Source organism: Podarcis vaucheri (genome assembly GCF_965113315.1).
Source record: "Podarcis vaucheri genome assembly, chromosome: 6".
Taxonomy (NCBI): Eukaryota; Metazoa; Chordata; class Lepidosauria; order Squamata; family Lacertidae; genus Podarcis; species Podarcis vaucheri.
The window spans coordinates 69,277,086-69,293,302 of NC_138764.1; the positions used below are offsets into that span (position 1 = coordinate 69,277,086).

A 16,217-nucleotide genomic window follows, 5' to 3' on the forward strand; every position below is an offset into this window, starting at 1 on the left:
AACAGAATTTTAATTTAATACTATTATTTGTTTGCTAATTTTCTATACAACCCTCCATCTGAGGATCACAGGGCAGTTTATAATAATTAACAGACAAGGACTGAAGTGGATGAAGTAATTAAAACAATTGATTCAAACATATAATCACTGAATGGGCAGCCGGATACCACCTTGAATGTGCACAGTGTTTCACAGATTTTATACTGTGAAACAAATGAAAGCATGTCATTAGTATTCTGTGCCCCTATGAGAGACTGACTTCTTCATAGACTGCCAGTGAATCAAGGGGCTCCTGCAGACGATCTGCTTATTGAACATTCATTCCACTTTGTTTGCACAAAGTTTACACGGAGGTTAGACTATGTGAGGTCTTTCTTGAGTATTCATTCCTATCTTGTTTGCAGGGCAGTAATGTAACAATGCGGGACGCGGGTGGCGCTGTGGGTAAAAGCCTCAGCACCTAGGGCTTGCCGATCGAAAGGTCAGCGGTTCGAATCCCCGCAGCGGGGTGCGCTCCCGTTGCTCGGTCCCAGCACCTGCCAACCTAGCAGTTCGAAAGCACCCTCGGGTGCAAGTAGATAAATAGGGACCGCTTGCTGGCAGGAAGGTAAACGGCGTTTCCGTGTGCTGCGCTGGCTCGCCAGATGCAGCTTTGTCACGCTGGCCACGTGACCTGGAAGTGTCTCCGGACAGCGCTGGCCCTCGGCCTCTTAAGTGAGATGGCCGCACAACCCTAGAGTCTGTCACGACTGGCCCGTACGGGCAGGGGTACCTTTACCTTTACCTTTTAATGTAACAATGAGCCTTCATCCTGATTGGTTGCCTGGCATTCATATGTCTTACCCACATTTTTAAGTACATTTCCTTGTCATTTTCCTAGCCACTCTTTTTCGAGTTGGATTTGTCTCGCTAGAGCAACAGAGCACTTTAATCCAACTTCACAAACCTCCATTTACAATATGCACTTGAATCCCTCTCACAAAACAGTGGCAGTCTGGAGGCACCCAAGGAAGGATTGGCAAGGAACTAGGGCCCCTCTCTAGGTCCCCGGCAATGCAGGAATCTTTAGCGCAAGGTGGGGCTTGAACCTGCAACCCTGAGATTAAGCATCTCATGCTCTACCCATTAAGTAGAAGAGAGACTGCTTAAAAGCAAAGCATCAGAGATTGTTATCTTCATGCTTTGGACAATGCTTGCTTGCTGACAGTAAGTAGAATGCAATTCCTGTTCACCTGATCGTAGCAATGGTGTTGGCCACCTGATCCAGCCCTTGCTCCGTCAAGAGGGGGTTTCCCAGGATCCCTTGGATGAGCTGCACTTCTCCTTCTGCTTCTAAGAGGCGGGTGCTGAAGCCGGAGCTCATTGTCCCCACCGGAAGCCGCTGGGTGGAATTTTTCAAGGTGGCCTGGCGCAAGCCAAACCTATGGAACTCATCATCATAGGCCTGAAAGCAAGGGTTGCATGCCTCACAGTGGTCGTAGTTGCCACAGTAGCCCCGCTGGCACTGGTCACAGCGGTCTCCAGTAAAGCCGGGACGGCAAAGACATCTGCCTGTCAGCTTGTCACAGCCCATTTCCTCTGTGCCCTGGAAGTTGCAGTTGCAAGCTGTTGAAAGAGAACAAGAAGGGTCTGGATCCCTCAAAAATAGTCACAGGCTTTACTTGCTGGTTACAGGCTGACATTTCCACAGTGCATCCCTCTGGCTGCTCACTCTTCTCCCCAACAGCCAGCTGTTAGAGAAGGAGGGAGATGAACTACAACCATATCGGGAGGGCCACAGGCTCCTCCAGACCTGAGTTAGATGGAACAGCAAGGTGGCAAGAACCATTTAAATACCCAGTGGTTTATAGGTGGGTGCAACCTGCATTCCTTACCTCTACATCCTGTCCTGACATCTCCATAAGACTGGTCCGGACAAACCCGTACTTCAGGAGCAGAGCATGTCAGGCCCCCATAGCCTTCTCTGCATGGACACTGCCCTGTAAACTGCAAAACAAGAGAGAAAGATGCCAGGGAGGAAATCTCTTTGACGTAGAGTTAGGCCTGTTGGTCTGGAGAATAATTGAGTTCCAGAAGGGATTTACAAGGAAAAGCTCCAACTTCGGCCTCAGCTGCTTGTTTTTCATGAGAAAGCATTCATGGTAGGAATGGAAAAATCAGTCTATTTCCGTTACAGGTTAGTTTCAAATGTATTTGAGCATTATGTTCAGTTTTAGGTCTGTTACATTCTAAGTTTTACAGTGTTGGGGGGGTTAATGCAAAAGAAAAACTACATTTAAATGGTACACATGTTGTACTCATCCTTCCCCTAAAATACATGGGATTGCAACGAATGCTATTCCTACTCAGAGGAGGCCCATTGAAATTGGTGGACATGACCAACTTAGGCTTATTCATCTCAATGGATCTACTCTGAGTAAAAGTCAGTTACCAGCCACAGTCCTGTATGCTTTTTAATGCTCCCCTACAAATATGCATTGTTGTGTGCATTTTTCCATAAAACATAAATTTCGTGTGCATTTTTAAAAACTGCCTCGCAAAATCCAGAGAAATGTGTGATCTGATGGACAGCTGCATTTTAATCCACATAGCCATCAGGGACCAGCAAATGAGGCCACTTTGCTTTAAAATGAATTTTTCCTCCATCCCTAATTCAAACAGGCAACAGCAACCCCCATGCCCAGATATACAGCCTAAGTTAGTAAAATCTGCAGAAAGCATTACCACCCAATACCACCGAATGTACTAAGTACTCTCAACGGTAGCCTAGCTACTGAGCAAAACAGCTTCCCCCTCTCTCTGCAAGACTAAGAAGACAATGCCCTGATCGTGGTGCTACAAAGTGCAATGGCCCAGAATTTCCCTCTTCCCGCCCACCTCTAGAGCTGTAAGCTCCTGCACTGCTGCTTCGTGGGCAGTACCTGGTTACATTGAGGGCTGCGTGAATGCTGAGGGTCACAGTTGCAAGCCTGGCAGCCCTGCCCACTTGCAATTTTCCAGTGATTGGTGGCGCATTCATCACACTTGTCTCCCACCACATTGGGGAGGCAAGAACAGCGGCCCGTCTCGTCGTCGCATGGCACGTTGCGGCGGCTGCCTAAAACGCTGCAGGCGCAATCTGGAAAACAAAGGAGCCAGCATTTGTGTCGGAACTACTGGGGGATGCTCCTGGGGTGTGGGCAGGAGGTATCAGGTCTCCTGTGAAGCTGTGGGTACAGGGTGATATAGAAATAAATAAATAAAATCAAAGCTGATGAAACCCTTCAGTCCGCCAGTAGCAAAGTCTTGTTCTAAAATCTTCAGTGCTGGCTCCAGGTTTTGAAAGTCATGCCAATCGCAGGTGGAGCCAGGGACAAAAGAAGGTGGGCCAATGAATGCAAATGTGACCTTTCTACAGTAGGCTATTTTCTATATACCCCTCTCTGTCTTCCATCCAGCCAAGCAAGGGGAACGTCCAGAGGGCCAGATAGGGAGGGGTGTTGGGGGCAGATTCGCCTCCAGTCCCCAGCCCTGCTATAGACTTCCTGCAACACATTGATCTGGAAGAAGGAAAGGATCTCCCTGGAAGTATCGGTGATCCCCACCCATCTGGCTGCAGACCAGATCCTGGTGCTGTTGGAGGAAACTGATTTTCTAGACCATTTCAGTCAATGTTTAGGGCTGGTTTTAGCACAGAAACTGCTTTGGCCACCCTTCGTGACCACCTCTGTTGGGGGAGAGACAGGGGAAATGTATCCTCATGTCCTCAACCTCTCATCAATGTGTCCTTGATGTCTCACGGGCTTTCAATACCATTGACCACTGTATCTGGGGCAGATGTCTGAGTTGAGGGCAGCACCACTTGCGGTGGTTCCAATCCTACTTGCATGGACATTTCCAGAGAGTGGTGCTCAGGGAGTGCTCTTCAACACTATGAAGCCTCCAATGTGGGGTTCCTCGTGGTTCAATTTTATCCCCCATGCTGTTTAACCTCTACATGAAACTGCTGGGTGGGGTCACCCAGGGCTTTGGAGTACATTGTCAGCAATATGCTGTCAACACACAGCTCTACTTCTCCTTTACATCTGCAGATGCAGCAGTGGGCGGGTGCTGGCTCCCCACTTGAGGAACGCTCTCCCCAGGGAGACTCACCTGGTGCCTTCATTACACATCTTTAGTTTACACATCTTTAGGCACCAGGGGAAAACATTCCTCTTCTCCCAGGCCTTTGGCTAATTAAACAATCTATGGCTTTTAAAACTGTGTGACGGATGGGGTATTGTTTTCATTTGTTATCCCTTTTTGGGCTATTATATTGTAAACCCCCCTGTGAGCCTTAAATGAAGGGCGGTATAGAAATTTACTAAATCTATCTAGCATCAAATTAAGAATGAAGGCTGGTTGCTCTTCATGCTTGATGTCACCACAGACATTGCAATTATCAAAGCATGCATCTCAGACTGGAGCTGAGCATCATGAGACACCAAGGTCTGCATTTCAAATTAAGGAGATGCACTCTTTAGCAACATCACTAATCAATTACAGTTTTGAACTGAGGCTATGACAGACAGTGCCCATTACCACTCCAGATACTAGTCATATCCAAGCCGATATTGTTCCATGAATTTAGATTTGTTTCCTCAGCACAGACCCTTCCCCCCCCTCAGCTGACCACAGGAGGTCAGGCTTCTAATGAATAATGGCAGGAACGTACAAAACTGCCTTCTATTGAGCCAGCAAACTAGTCCACCTCACACACTGACTGGCAGTAGCTCTCCAAGGTTCCATGAAGAGAACATTCCCAGCTGGAGATGCCGGGGACTGAACCTGGAACCTTCTGCATGGAAGGCATTTGCTGTGCCACTAGGCTATGGTCCTTCCCCAAGGTGATTCTGTCCAGCTATTGCTGTCATGTTCTGCGGCTGTTCTCCAAGATCAAGCTTAGCAAAGCAGCTACTGCCACCTGCTGGGAGGCAGCTGAAACCCATCAGTATAGCCACTTGCAGAGGCTACATTTCATTTTAATCTAAAGCAAGGCAAGGTCTGCCCAAGAGATTGCGACGGATAAATGAAGGTGGATCTAGAGACGTGAGATTGGTTATCTAAGCCAAGCCTCAGTTGAAACCATATGCCACAAGGGACCTGCCTGGAGGAAAAGCGTTAAGATCTTCAGATCTGTGTGAAATTGAAAGAAAAACTCTTTCCCTCTTCTTCCATCTTCCTAGGGCTATGTTTTGAATGTTTCAACCTGCTCTGTTTTAAAAAAAACATTTTTTTTAAGGCTAGATTGCCCTTACATAGTATGCTGTTGTGGACTGGTTGAATGCAGAGAAATGATGGGAGAAATCAGCTGGGGAACCCCCAGGGGAAGGCGGCTTAGAGCCAGGGGACTAGTGGTGGGACAACAATGAGTGGTTAGAGGGAGAAGAGGAAGAAGACTGGGAGGAGGAGGTGTTGGAAGGTGAAGAGGTAACAGGGTTTAGTGAGCAGGAAGAGTCTGTGGCAGAGAGAAGTTCTTTATCAGGGGAAGAGGAGGAGGAGGAGTTTGGATTTGATATCCCGCTTTATCACTACCCTAAGGAGTCTCAAAGCGGCTAACATTCTCCTTTCCCTTCCTCCCCCACAACAAACACTCTGTGAGTTGAGTGGGGCTGAGAGACTTCAAAGAAGTGTGACTCGCCCAAGGTCACCCAGCAGCTGCAAGTGAAGGAGCGGGGACGCGAACCCGGTTCACCAGATTATGAGTCCACCGCTCTTAACCACTACACCACACTGGCTCTAAAGCAGGAAAGCAGGGAGGCCAAGAGAGAGAGACAACTCCAGCTGGTGAAGAGGCATGAGTGTCTCCCCCTCCTGCTGCAACAATCTCCACCCCACCCCCCACCCTACCCCTGGTCTCCCAGAACCAGGAGATAGCTTCACACAGGTGCAGTCTCAGATTGCTTAGGGGAAACCCCAGAAAGGAGGGGACTTGGGCAGCAGTTTCAGCAACTGCTTCAAGGTGGCAAGACCTACCAGAGATGAGTTTCTATGCTCATTAGACCTGACAGCCCTGTGCAGATCCTGTTTTTTTTGCTAATAAAGAGTTAACTCAACTTGCCCAGTGTGATTGACTGCTGGCTTGCTGGTGGTGGCTGTGTGAAAATGGTCCAGGTTTTGCTCACATTGAATTGATCTTCTCACAGCTTATGTGCTGCATTCATACTAGTGCAACAGCACAAGCAGAGCTTCACCAATATTATGGTCTCTTGAGTTACAGAGAAAGGATTACCAAAGAGGGTGGATCCCCCATGAAGACACGTGTTTGACTTATTTGGGGCCTTTGAAGTAACTAAATAGGGGTCATGTGAGAGCTTTATAAAATTATGAACAGTGGAGAAAGAAATGCTTGTCTCTCAAAACATGAGAATGGCTATAGGTTCCAAACAAACACAAGGGAAGAATTTCTTCACCCACTGTACAGTTTTCATGTATGGAATGAATTGTAATGGGATGTAGTGATCGCTACTAGTTTAGATAGCTTTAATCTACATATTTATCTATCTCTATCACAGTGTATAAAGGGCCCTCCCAAAGAAATAAATGTTTGATTGTTAATAAACAGCAGGAGGTGGCTATCTCCACCATGCCCACATCTAGCATGGCATGGTTGAAATTTGACTAACCTCTGCAACCTTGGGGGTTAGAGTTGGTTAACTGGGTGAATCCAGGCTTGCACAAATGACAACGGCCTCCTTGCACGTTGTCCTTACAGACACAGCGGCCCGTCTGGGGGTCACAACTGGAGTTAGGAACAGTGCCGTCTGGGTCACATTCACAAGCTAAAAAGAGAAGACATGGAATCAACAAATTTTAAAGGTACAGGCCAAAGCAAAAAGGTGTCATCAAAACCTGAGCTTTGTGTAGGGATTTAGCATTGCCTTGTTCCTCATCATTTCTTTCTCCCACTCTTCATTTGCAGACAGGGTTGCCCATTCAGGATTCCTCTCTCACACTTGAAATTGGCACAAAAGATTTCAGAAAACAAGCCCGTTCATTTTTCTCTGGTCAGCTGCAAGGCAGCTTTACTGCTCCTCCCTTTTAAATGCATAGGAAAATGCACTTGGAACTTGAGGATTCTAGTTCAGGGGGGAGCAAGAGGAAAGCCTCATCATCTCCTCCAGTTACCAAAATAGAGACTCAGAAAAAGAATTGTGAGTTCCAAAGATGGGACACAAGGAAGGACGTGAAGAATCTGAAGGCGTATCTACACTTCAGATTCAACTTAAAATACAGAAAATGTTTCTTTTGAGCACCAATCTTACAGGGGAATTCTCTCTACCATTGGAATAAGGCAGACTACATATTCAAATATTATCTTTTTAAAAAGATTATGCAAAAACTCATGAAGAAAATGCTTAAGCACCCACTTACGGAGACAAGCTTCTGGGTGATCAAGTTCAAAACGCTTATTACGGAAAAACTTGGTCTTGCAATGTTCACAGTTCCTCCCTGCCGTATTGTGCTGGCAGTCTTCACAAACGCCCCCACTCACACCCCCACTGGCTTGGTACACGGCTGGGTCAAAATGACATTTGTTAGAATGACCGTTACAGTTGCACCCTAGGAGAAAAGAGACAAAGCCATTTCTGAAACGAAGTTCAAGGAAAACAATAGTGCCTATACTTTTCAACTTCACCACTGGGTGGCGCTTGGGCCTCCCTCTTCAGTTAGTTCTACAGCAAGTGTATAAATCCATAAGGTATATCACATTGTGGGTCCACACAGAACATGCAAAACAGCCAGAGTGCAAGGTTTAGGACTTTAGGGAACATCAATTCAGCAGCACTGTTCTATACACACACTGCAATTTCCCCAAACTTGCCTGTTTTCTCCAAACTGATGGAGGAAGTTTGACAAGAAACAGTTAGCTTCTTTGCAAATGGAAATCACAGCTCTCCTCTCATCTGCCTCAGCCTTTTTAAAAATGTTTGCTAGTAGATTCTTTTAAACACTCCTTCCTGTACTTCCTACCTCAGCTTCCCCTTTCCCTGATCACCTCCACCCTTTTAGGAATCTGCAGATCCCATAACTGATGAGAAACCCAGTACTTTTTTTTTCTCATTTTGACTCAAGAAAATCACCATTTTACAGTTCAAATCGGGAAAACTAAATACAGTTAATGGACAAAAGTACAAAGATTCACAAAATGTTTAGGGGTATGTCCACCCCTGCATCCCTCCCCCCCGATAAAAAAAAAGCATTGGAGAAACCACAATATTTCCAGTGGCTACAATGAACAAAGTATGTACAGTCAAACCTCAGTTTTCGAACGTCTCAGCTGCCAAACATTTCAGAAGCCAAACATCGAAAACCCGGAAGTGAATGCTTCTGTTTTCAAACGCGGCTCGGAAGTTGAACGGCTTCTGAGAAGTGTTTCTCAATTTTCCCCGTTGAACTTGCCGACAGCCCTTTGATCCTCGGTTTTCAGATGTTTCAGAAGTCAAACGGACTTCTGGAACGGATTACGTTTGAAAACCAAGGTTCCACTGCATTTTATAAACTCCAGTTATCTTTCCAAGACAGCTTTGCTCAGTTAAAGTGTGGTCTGTTTCCCTAGGAAGTTGGATAGAGGCATACGTACTGTGACATTCGTTGGGGTTGCCATCTTCAGCAGCTCTCCATGGATGGTCATTGTAGAAAGCCGCACACTGTTCGCAGTTTGTTCCAGCAGTGTTGTGCTGGCACACACACTGTCCATTCACCTAGAAGATGCAAAGAAAGCTTTGCTTTGCGGGTATCATAGATCAGCCTGCTCTTCTACGGTATGCTATGAATTCTCACATTGTGTCTCTTCTGATTGCAGGGAGGGACATATTATTCTGCATTCATGCCAAATCAGAGCACTTTATATCAGAAGCAAAAGAAAAGACCATACTGATTATCCCTGCAACTCCCAGGACTGAAAAGCTTATCAGAGTGAATACGGCTGCCATTTTAAAAAACCATACTGTGTAATCCCTCTTCTTTGTGTGTGCTGCCTCTCACAGTTCAGGCTTAACTCTGAAGTTCCTGTCTGGAAACTCCTGTTCAGTCCAAGCTGCTCCAGGCCAGACAATAAAGGAAGCCATGTTGCTTTTATATCTAGATGCAAACCACCTATAAATCGAGGTGTGGGGGTGTGCTGAGGCACCCTCTCCCCCCTGCAAGAAGCCTGTCACTTTGTTTGGCTAATATTATTTGCACTCTCCTGTGCACAAAAGTAAGAGAAAACTCCCTCTCATCTGCCCTTTGCACACATTCCTCTGTGCCCCAATGGAGCCATATCCCATCTGAAGGGACCACAGAGACAGAGCATTATTTTCTTTCTCAAGTCCTTTTTGCTAGGCAGGGGTGATTCTGTCTCAGTTGCTCTTTCTTTTTCCCAGTCTTAGGTTCAGTTTGCCTCATTTCTGCAACAATGCATGTTCCTTTCAAGTCCACACAAAAATTAAAGCACATATTTGTGTGCATTTCTCCTCATTTTGTCTAATAATGCACATGCTTGCATTTTCTTTAATATAATAATGCACTTTGGTACATTATTTTCACTAATATGTCCAAGTCTGAGGCACACTTTCTGCTCGCATGTGCCTTTTTGCAGGTGGTTTTTGATTGGAAAACAGCTTTGCGACATTCAGAGAAGTGCACGTTTCAAACGGTTGCTGCGTTCTGCTGTGATTTGGTGTGAAGCGTGAAATGGTGGATAGGTTGGCCTCAAGATGTGAACAAAATGGTTTTCTCCACCATCCCCATTCTCTGTTTCTGCCCATTCTCCTCTCCAAAAGCTATGATGAGGAGCTATGATGTCTACAATGAGGAGGGAAAATGAGCTACAGAATGAAGGATGTGCAAAGGAGAACACGTACACCACTCTCTGTTCTGCCCTCCCTTTCAGCCCTCTGGGCAGCCCCAGAAGCCCAGTTAGAAAGAAGCTAGTAGCTGCCTTACTAAGCCCAAGGGCAGCTGGTCATTGACCTTTTAAAGATAGTCAGAAATGCAATTTGAAGCAAGCTGGTTGGCCTTTGTGCTATGCCAAATACCTTCTTTTTGTGGCTAAGGCAGAGAAGATGGCAAGACCTTTATCATCTCGGTCACTTGCACTCTGCATAATACAAGGAAACACTATCTGCTTTCCAAAAGCACAGAGGGTTTCTGGTGTATCGCTACAAACCTATAAGGACAAATTTAACCGTCGAGAGAGGTAAGGTTGCAGAGCAGGCCTGCGAGAATCTAAGAATAGAACTGGGAAGAATAGAACTGATATACATAGATCTGCAGCAACCTTTCCCCATCCTCACCCTCACCATAACATTGTGTCCTGCAGAAGCAGCGTCCAGGGCAGCACAGCGGTCTGCATGTCCATGGCAGAAGCAGCTCCCTTTCACCTGCATCTCGTTCAAGGCATAGAAGGCACTGGGCGTGCGGTACCCCTGGTGCACAGGACGCGACAGCTGGGTGAAGTTGATTCTCAAGTTGGTGAATTGGCCCAGATCTTTTGGAGACAAGAGAAAGAGCAAAGAAGAGAAACACAGACACAGTGAGATGGGACCTAAAGGCTTTAGCTCCTGGGACAAGGACCCAGTGAGAAAGGGAGATGCAAACTCCGTTGGATGTGGTTTTCCTCTTAATACATGGAAGTCCAAACAATGTAACTGTTAGGTCCCAATAACCACATTTAACAAACTGAGCCCAGCATCAGCAACTGTGATCCTTGGGCAAGTGCCTGGGCCTCCCAGGACCAAACATCACTGGAACCTGCCCAGCCAGGTGGACCTTAAAAAAGCACACGCCACTTGCCAGCTGGCACTGAGGAGCACACCAAAAGTCTGAGTGAGGCTGTCAGGGCTGGAGTCAGATGAAGGTCAGCACAAAAGACACAGGAACCTTAAATCACTTACCCCATTAGTATATGAAGGAGTCAAATTTATTTAAATAATTTTTACCCTGCTCTTTAGCTTAAAAGGCTCCCAGAGCAGCTTACAAAGCTCATTTCTAAGACCTGCCCTCAGGCTGATGATCTAAAAAATAGGACAAACAAGGGAAAGGGGATGTGGAAGGAGGAGCAGGAAAGTGAGCTCAGGCACTGGATTTTATAAACCATCCACTTGGGTGCCTAAACAGGTTCTGCTCCCTGAAATCCCCCAAAAGCTTCCCCTACCCCATCCCAGCAGACACAAATAATATGTACATACTGATGATTTTTTGGCTTTGAGGTGTCCTCATCCCAGATGCAAGACCAATGGGGTTGAACTCAACCTTAGAAGAACAGAGGAGGAAGAAAAAGAGGGCAGTCAAAGCATGAGATTTTCTATCCTGTCATTCTAAAAACTATCAACGGCACTTCCCAGTTAGACAAATGCTTATTTACATTAGCACTAAAATGGCGATTTTGCACTGAATTACTGCTACAAGGAAGACTATAGTCTCTTCACCCACCAAAAGAGGGTTGTGTGATACTTTCTCCCTCCCTCCCTCCCTCTCTTTGCCAAAAAGTGGCAGCAACAATTAAAATCCCATGAAACAGATTTAAACCACAATACTTTTTTTTCCTTTTAAAGAAAGCCATAACACAAGCTCTCTTCATGCATTACTCACATGGAAAAGCAGCAGTGAAACAAAGCACTTGTGGGACTGCACATTAAACAAAGTTGTACAGCTCCTCCAGGCTGAATTATGTGATAACTTCTGGAGTGAGAAGCCTTGTCTGGGAAGATTCCCTGCATGATTTAGAGCAGGGGTGGGGAACCTCCCCCGCCCCCAGGGCGGGCAGATCTGTCCCCTGCCCTACAGGCCAACTTTGATAAGTACGTGGGAAGACCTACCTGACAATCACCTGATGTTGTTATGATGTCAGATGATTGGCAAGTGGGTTGTCACACCCACCCGCCAACGTTTTCATTGAAACTGCTGTTGGAGGGAAAGCATCTCTAACACAGAATATCACCTCATTAATTTACTCAACAGCTTCCCCACACACACCAGAGGGCAGTTTTTCCAAGTCAGGGGGTGGATTCCTGAGCTCCAGCATGTCTCTTAATAAATTGTCCCCAGAGACCTGAAGCCTTCTGTTCCCTAAAGCAGCTACATTGGAAGGAGCTACCAATTCTCCACAAAAAGGGCTTGCTGGGCCCTCTGACATTGGTTGATCTGCACCTGGAAGAGTAGAAGGCAGGTGCCTTCACAGTGCAGAAAAGTCACTCTGGGGATGGCTGTTGTCAAACTAGTTAGGTCCTAGAAGTCTTAAGTCTGGTGAAATCCATTAAGCATCACATTTGCTATACCTTCCCCCCGTTCTGCGCTTGAGTCTGGATGTCCTGGCAACGCACATCCTTCCAGGTCTGAGGGAGACCTCTAGAGATCCGTGGAAACGAAGTGGCACAATCTGTGGACAAGTACTGATAAATCTTCCAGGATTTGCCAAAGTCTGTAGAGTGCTCAATCACCATGCCAGTGGGCAGAGGACTCTGGAGGGACAGAGGAAAAGAGGTATCAAAGCAGACTGGACTGGACATGCCAAAACAGAGGAAGATATACTTTGAAGGAACAGGCCATTTCTCCAAGGCAGAGCATGCAAACCATCCCAAGTGAAATCCCTAGTTCACATCTCTCGTTAAAAAGACTCACATAAAAAGACTGGGAAGATCTCTGCCAAAGAAACAGATGACATGGGCTCAATGGACAAATAGTCAGACCTGACATAAGGGTCTTTCCAGTGCCCCTCAGTGTTATTGTGCTTCCTCCCCCATAAAATTAAAATTAACACATCACAATATACTTGGTGCAATTGTACATGGAACAAAAATGCTTAATGTTGTGCTTGATTCTGAACTTAACAATTGATTTTCTTCTTGAAAATCTGCAGTTTCTTTAATGTAGGTTTTTCCTCCTTTCCTTGTATCTTTTTGAAAACGTTAACAAACAATGAGTCGGAATTGGATGCAGCCTAAGCCAACAGATCAATAATAGTGTATGCCAGAGGTTTTCAACCATTTTGAATCCACAGCTCCTTGGTCAACTACATCCTTTCTGTGGCGCCCGTATGGGGCTCAGGAACCCAGTTATGTCACCCCTTACCTGTAGAGCTGGGAGCCTCTCACCCTTTTTCGAACACCATCCCCTTGTGAGGTGTTCCCCCAACCTCTTCTTGGGAGTCCTCTGGGCACCTCTGCTGCCGCCCCTGGTCTCTGAGTTGCATCCCTCCCTGCCCGAAAGAGATGTGCCTCCTCACACTGCCCCACAGGGGCATATAGGACTTGTCTGTCCATTCCCAAAAGCAAGGGCTGGTGGACTGGCTGGCTGGGCTCCCTTGCCCAACTTGCTTGCTTACTCTGATGCCGCCTCAGCTCCTGGCAACCAGCACCCCATGGCCAGCCCCAGAGGCACCATTCGCCTGCAGAGCTTGTAGCCAGGTCTGCTGCAACAAACAGCTACACAAGCCTTTGGGAGGCAGAGAAGCAAGAGGGCATCAGAAGAGAGAGGGAAGGAAAGAAGGAATGAGGGCAGTGTTGCCCGCGGCACCCCTGACCACCATTCAAGGCACTCCAGAGTGCCATGGCACACTGGTTGAAAACCACTGGTGCATGTAACGTATCTGAAGTCCTGATAATATTCAGCTAAGCTTCCAAAGGCCATCTGAATTCAAGTTTATACCCCCAGTAAATACAGTGGTACCTCTGATTACGTACTTAATTCATTCCAGAGGTCCGTTCTTAACCTGAAACTGTTCTTAACCTGAAGCACCACTTTAGCTAATGGGGCCTCCCACTGCTGCTGTGCCGCCGCCACACGATTTCTGTTCTCATTCTGAAGCAAAGTTCTTAACCCGAGGCACTATTTCTGGGTTGGCAGAGTCTGTAATCTGAAGCGTATGTAACCTGAAGCGTATGTAACCTGAGGTACCACTGTAGTGTAAGAGTTATTATCCACATACCCTGAAATCCATCAGGATGCTATCAAGTTGGAACTTTTTATCCAAATCTAGTTGGAGAAAGACAGGATTCTCATCTAAAGAGACAGAAAAGAGCAGTTTTTAGAATAGCAGGTTGTGAAAACAAAATTGCAAACGGATTTTCCCATTAGTCAGGTCATCCATTTCCCCTTTGCATTTAATCCACTGAAACCCAAGCCCTGTTTGCTGAATCTACACAACCCTTGCCCCACTCAACTTATCATTACTCTTCTGTGCTATCCAACCAAGACATTGTTCAGAGCACGTCCACACTGTTTGTTTGGTTTTCTTGAAGGCCCACTAAGCAAGGCAGAGGCTTACCATTCTTGGATTGCCACCAGCGCGTACTTCCTGCAGAAGAGAGGACATTTTCTACCCGGTGACTGTTGAATACATGAGGCTTTCTGGAATCACATCGGCAACATTTCATTTGCCACTAAAAAAGAACAAAAGGTGACTATCAGATTAGGGTGCCTAGGAAAAGGGATTTCCATGAGGCCAACACCTTGCTAAAGCTAAGCAGGTCAGTGTCTGGCCAATGCCTGGATAGAAGACATGGGGTGTGATGGGCTCCTATGAGATATGTGGGATATAAACATAAAAACCTTTATTTCAATTTAAGTAAATTCAGAAGTCAGGTGCACGGCCATACAGTGCACCTTGGATAATCCAGAAAGGAAGAAACTGTTCACTTTGAATTAATAAACTTTAAAAAAAAATTAAATAGAACTTTATTGAACAATCAACATCAACCTACACATCAATACACAATAATATAAAACATACAACCTACATACACATACTTTACAAAAAAAAAAGAAGAAAAAGGAGAAAACAAGAAGACAAAAGATGGAATAAATAAAATATACTTCCAATTATTCTCATTGTACTGTTTATTATTTTCTTATTTTACCCACAGTGCCTTGTTATTATTTTATTTTTTCAATTCTTTACAAAAAGTTCTATTATTTGTCACCAATATATTACAAGAATCACTCAAGGTCTGCCTGGAGATTTTTGTTATCACAACAATTTTTCAAGTACTCTTTAAATACTATCCATTCTTTATTCAACTTCTGCATCAAATATCCTCTAACTCTCCCTGTCATTTTTGCCAATTGCATGTATTCTATCATTTTTACCTGCCGTTCGGTTTTTGTGGGGAATTTGAATTAATAAACTTAGTGATGGTGGTGTCTCCTGTTGCTGCTGAGGACCCTCGAGGGTGCAAAGCAGGAGTGTTTTTTCCTAGCCCTGATACCCCATATTGTTTTGATGTGGGAACGTCAGTGATTGAACCTAGAACTTCATGCAGGCAAAGCGTGGAATCTGCTATTGCACTGTGGAAGCTTTTCCTTTTCACATCCATTATTTTGTTAATGTATTTTTATTAAAGATTTTCTTGATTTACAAAGGTGTGCACAATGTCTCTCTCTCAGTTTTTTTCCATTATAAAAATCAAAATTTCACCAAACTTTGGAGACAGAAGGTTGAGGACCACATACACACAGAGAGAGAAGTGCACACAACCATATAAAAAAGCTTAAAACTGAACATAACAAAGGTGTCCCAAGAGTCCAAGTAAGGATGCCACTCAAACCTCAAGAAGAGCAGAGCGTAGTTTAATAGATCTTAGCACTTGGTGTATTTTTACTGTATTTTAACCAGCCGAGTTTCCTGGAACTGTTTTGCCTTGTTGCGTACCATCCTTGCCTGACTGATAAAGGGCAGTATAGTAATGTTTTAAATAAAATAAAAATCAATACCAATTAGGCACTATGTCCTTCTTCTTGGGTTGTTCAATATCTCTGAGATTACGTTACTGGAACTCTAGATTCAGGAGACCAATGCTAAGTAGATCTAAGAGCTGAAGCTATGCCAGATAGATTTGACATCCTTCTTCATGGGATGCTTTGGGGGTTAAAGTTTGTTACTTATTGGCCAAAAATATACTATAGCCCACTGTACAGTAGAGATAAAGGAAACTCTAGAGCAGCGGTTCTCAATCTGTGGGTCCCCAGATGTTGTTGGACTACAACTCTCATCATCCCTAAGCTCTGGCCTTGCTAGCTAGGGGTGATGGGAGTTGTAGTTCAACATTATCTGGGGACCCACAGGTTGAGAAAGGCTGCTCTAGAGTGTAAAGCCGGAATGGGGAGTCTGCAACTCTCACGGTGTTGTTAGACTTCAACTCCCATCAGCCCCAGGTGGCATGGCCAATAGTCAGGGATGTGGGAATTGTAGTCCAGCAACATCAGGGGAGTCACGT

General features: G+C 45.5%; 1 protein-coding gene across 1 annotated transcript in view; it reads right to left on the bottom strand.

The window, feature by feature from the left end:
* Positions 1-16,217, bottom strand: part of LAMB3 (laminin subunit beta 3) — a 51,073-nt gene that overhangs the window by 15,525 nt on the left and 19,331 nt on the right. Inside the window, exons 4-14 of the mRNA XM_082228286.1 lie at positions 14,270-14,384; positions 13,931-14,004; positions 12,282-12,464; positions 11,193-11,256; positions 10,305-10,492; positions 8,603-8,723; positions 7,393-7,581; positions 6,645-6,800; positions 2,922-3,118; positions 1,875-1,986; positions 1,233-1,605 (exon numbers count right to left, since the gene is read on the bottom strand). Coding sequence (XP_082084412.1) covers positions 1,233-1,605; positions 1,875-1,986; positions 2,922-3,118; positions 6,645-6,800; positions 7,393-7,581; positions 8,603-8,723; positions 10,305-10,492; positions 11,193-11,256; positions 12,282-12,464; positions 13,931-14,004; positions 14,270-14,384 — 1,772 coding nt within the window. The remainder of the gene's footprint in view (positions 1-1,232; positions 1,606-1,874; positions 1,987-2,921; positions 3,119-6,644; positions 6,801-7,392; positions 7,582-8,602; positions 8,724-10,304; positions 10,493-11,192; positions 11,257-12,281; positions 12,465-13,930; positions 14,005-14,269; positions 14,385-16,217) is intronic.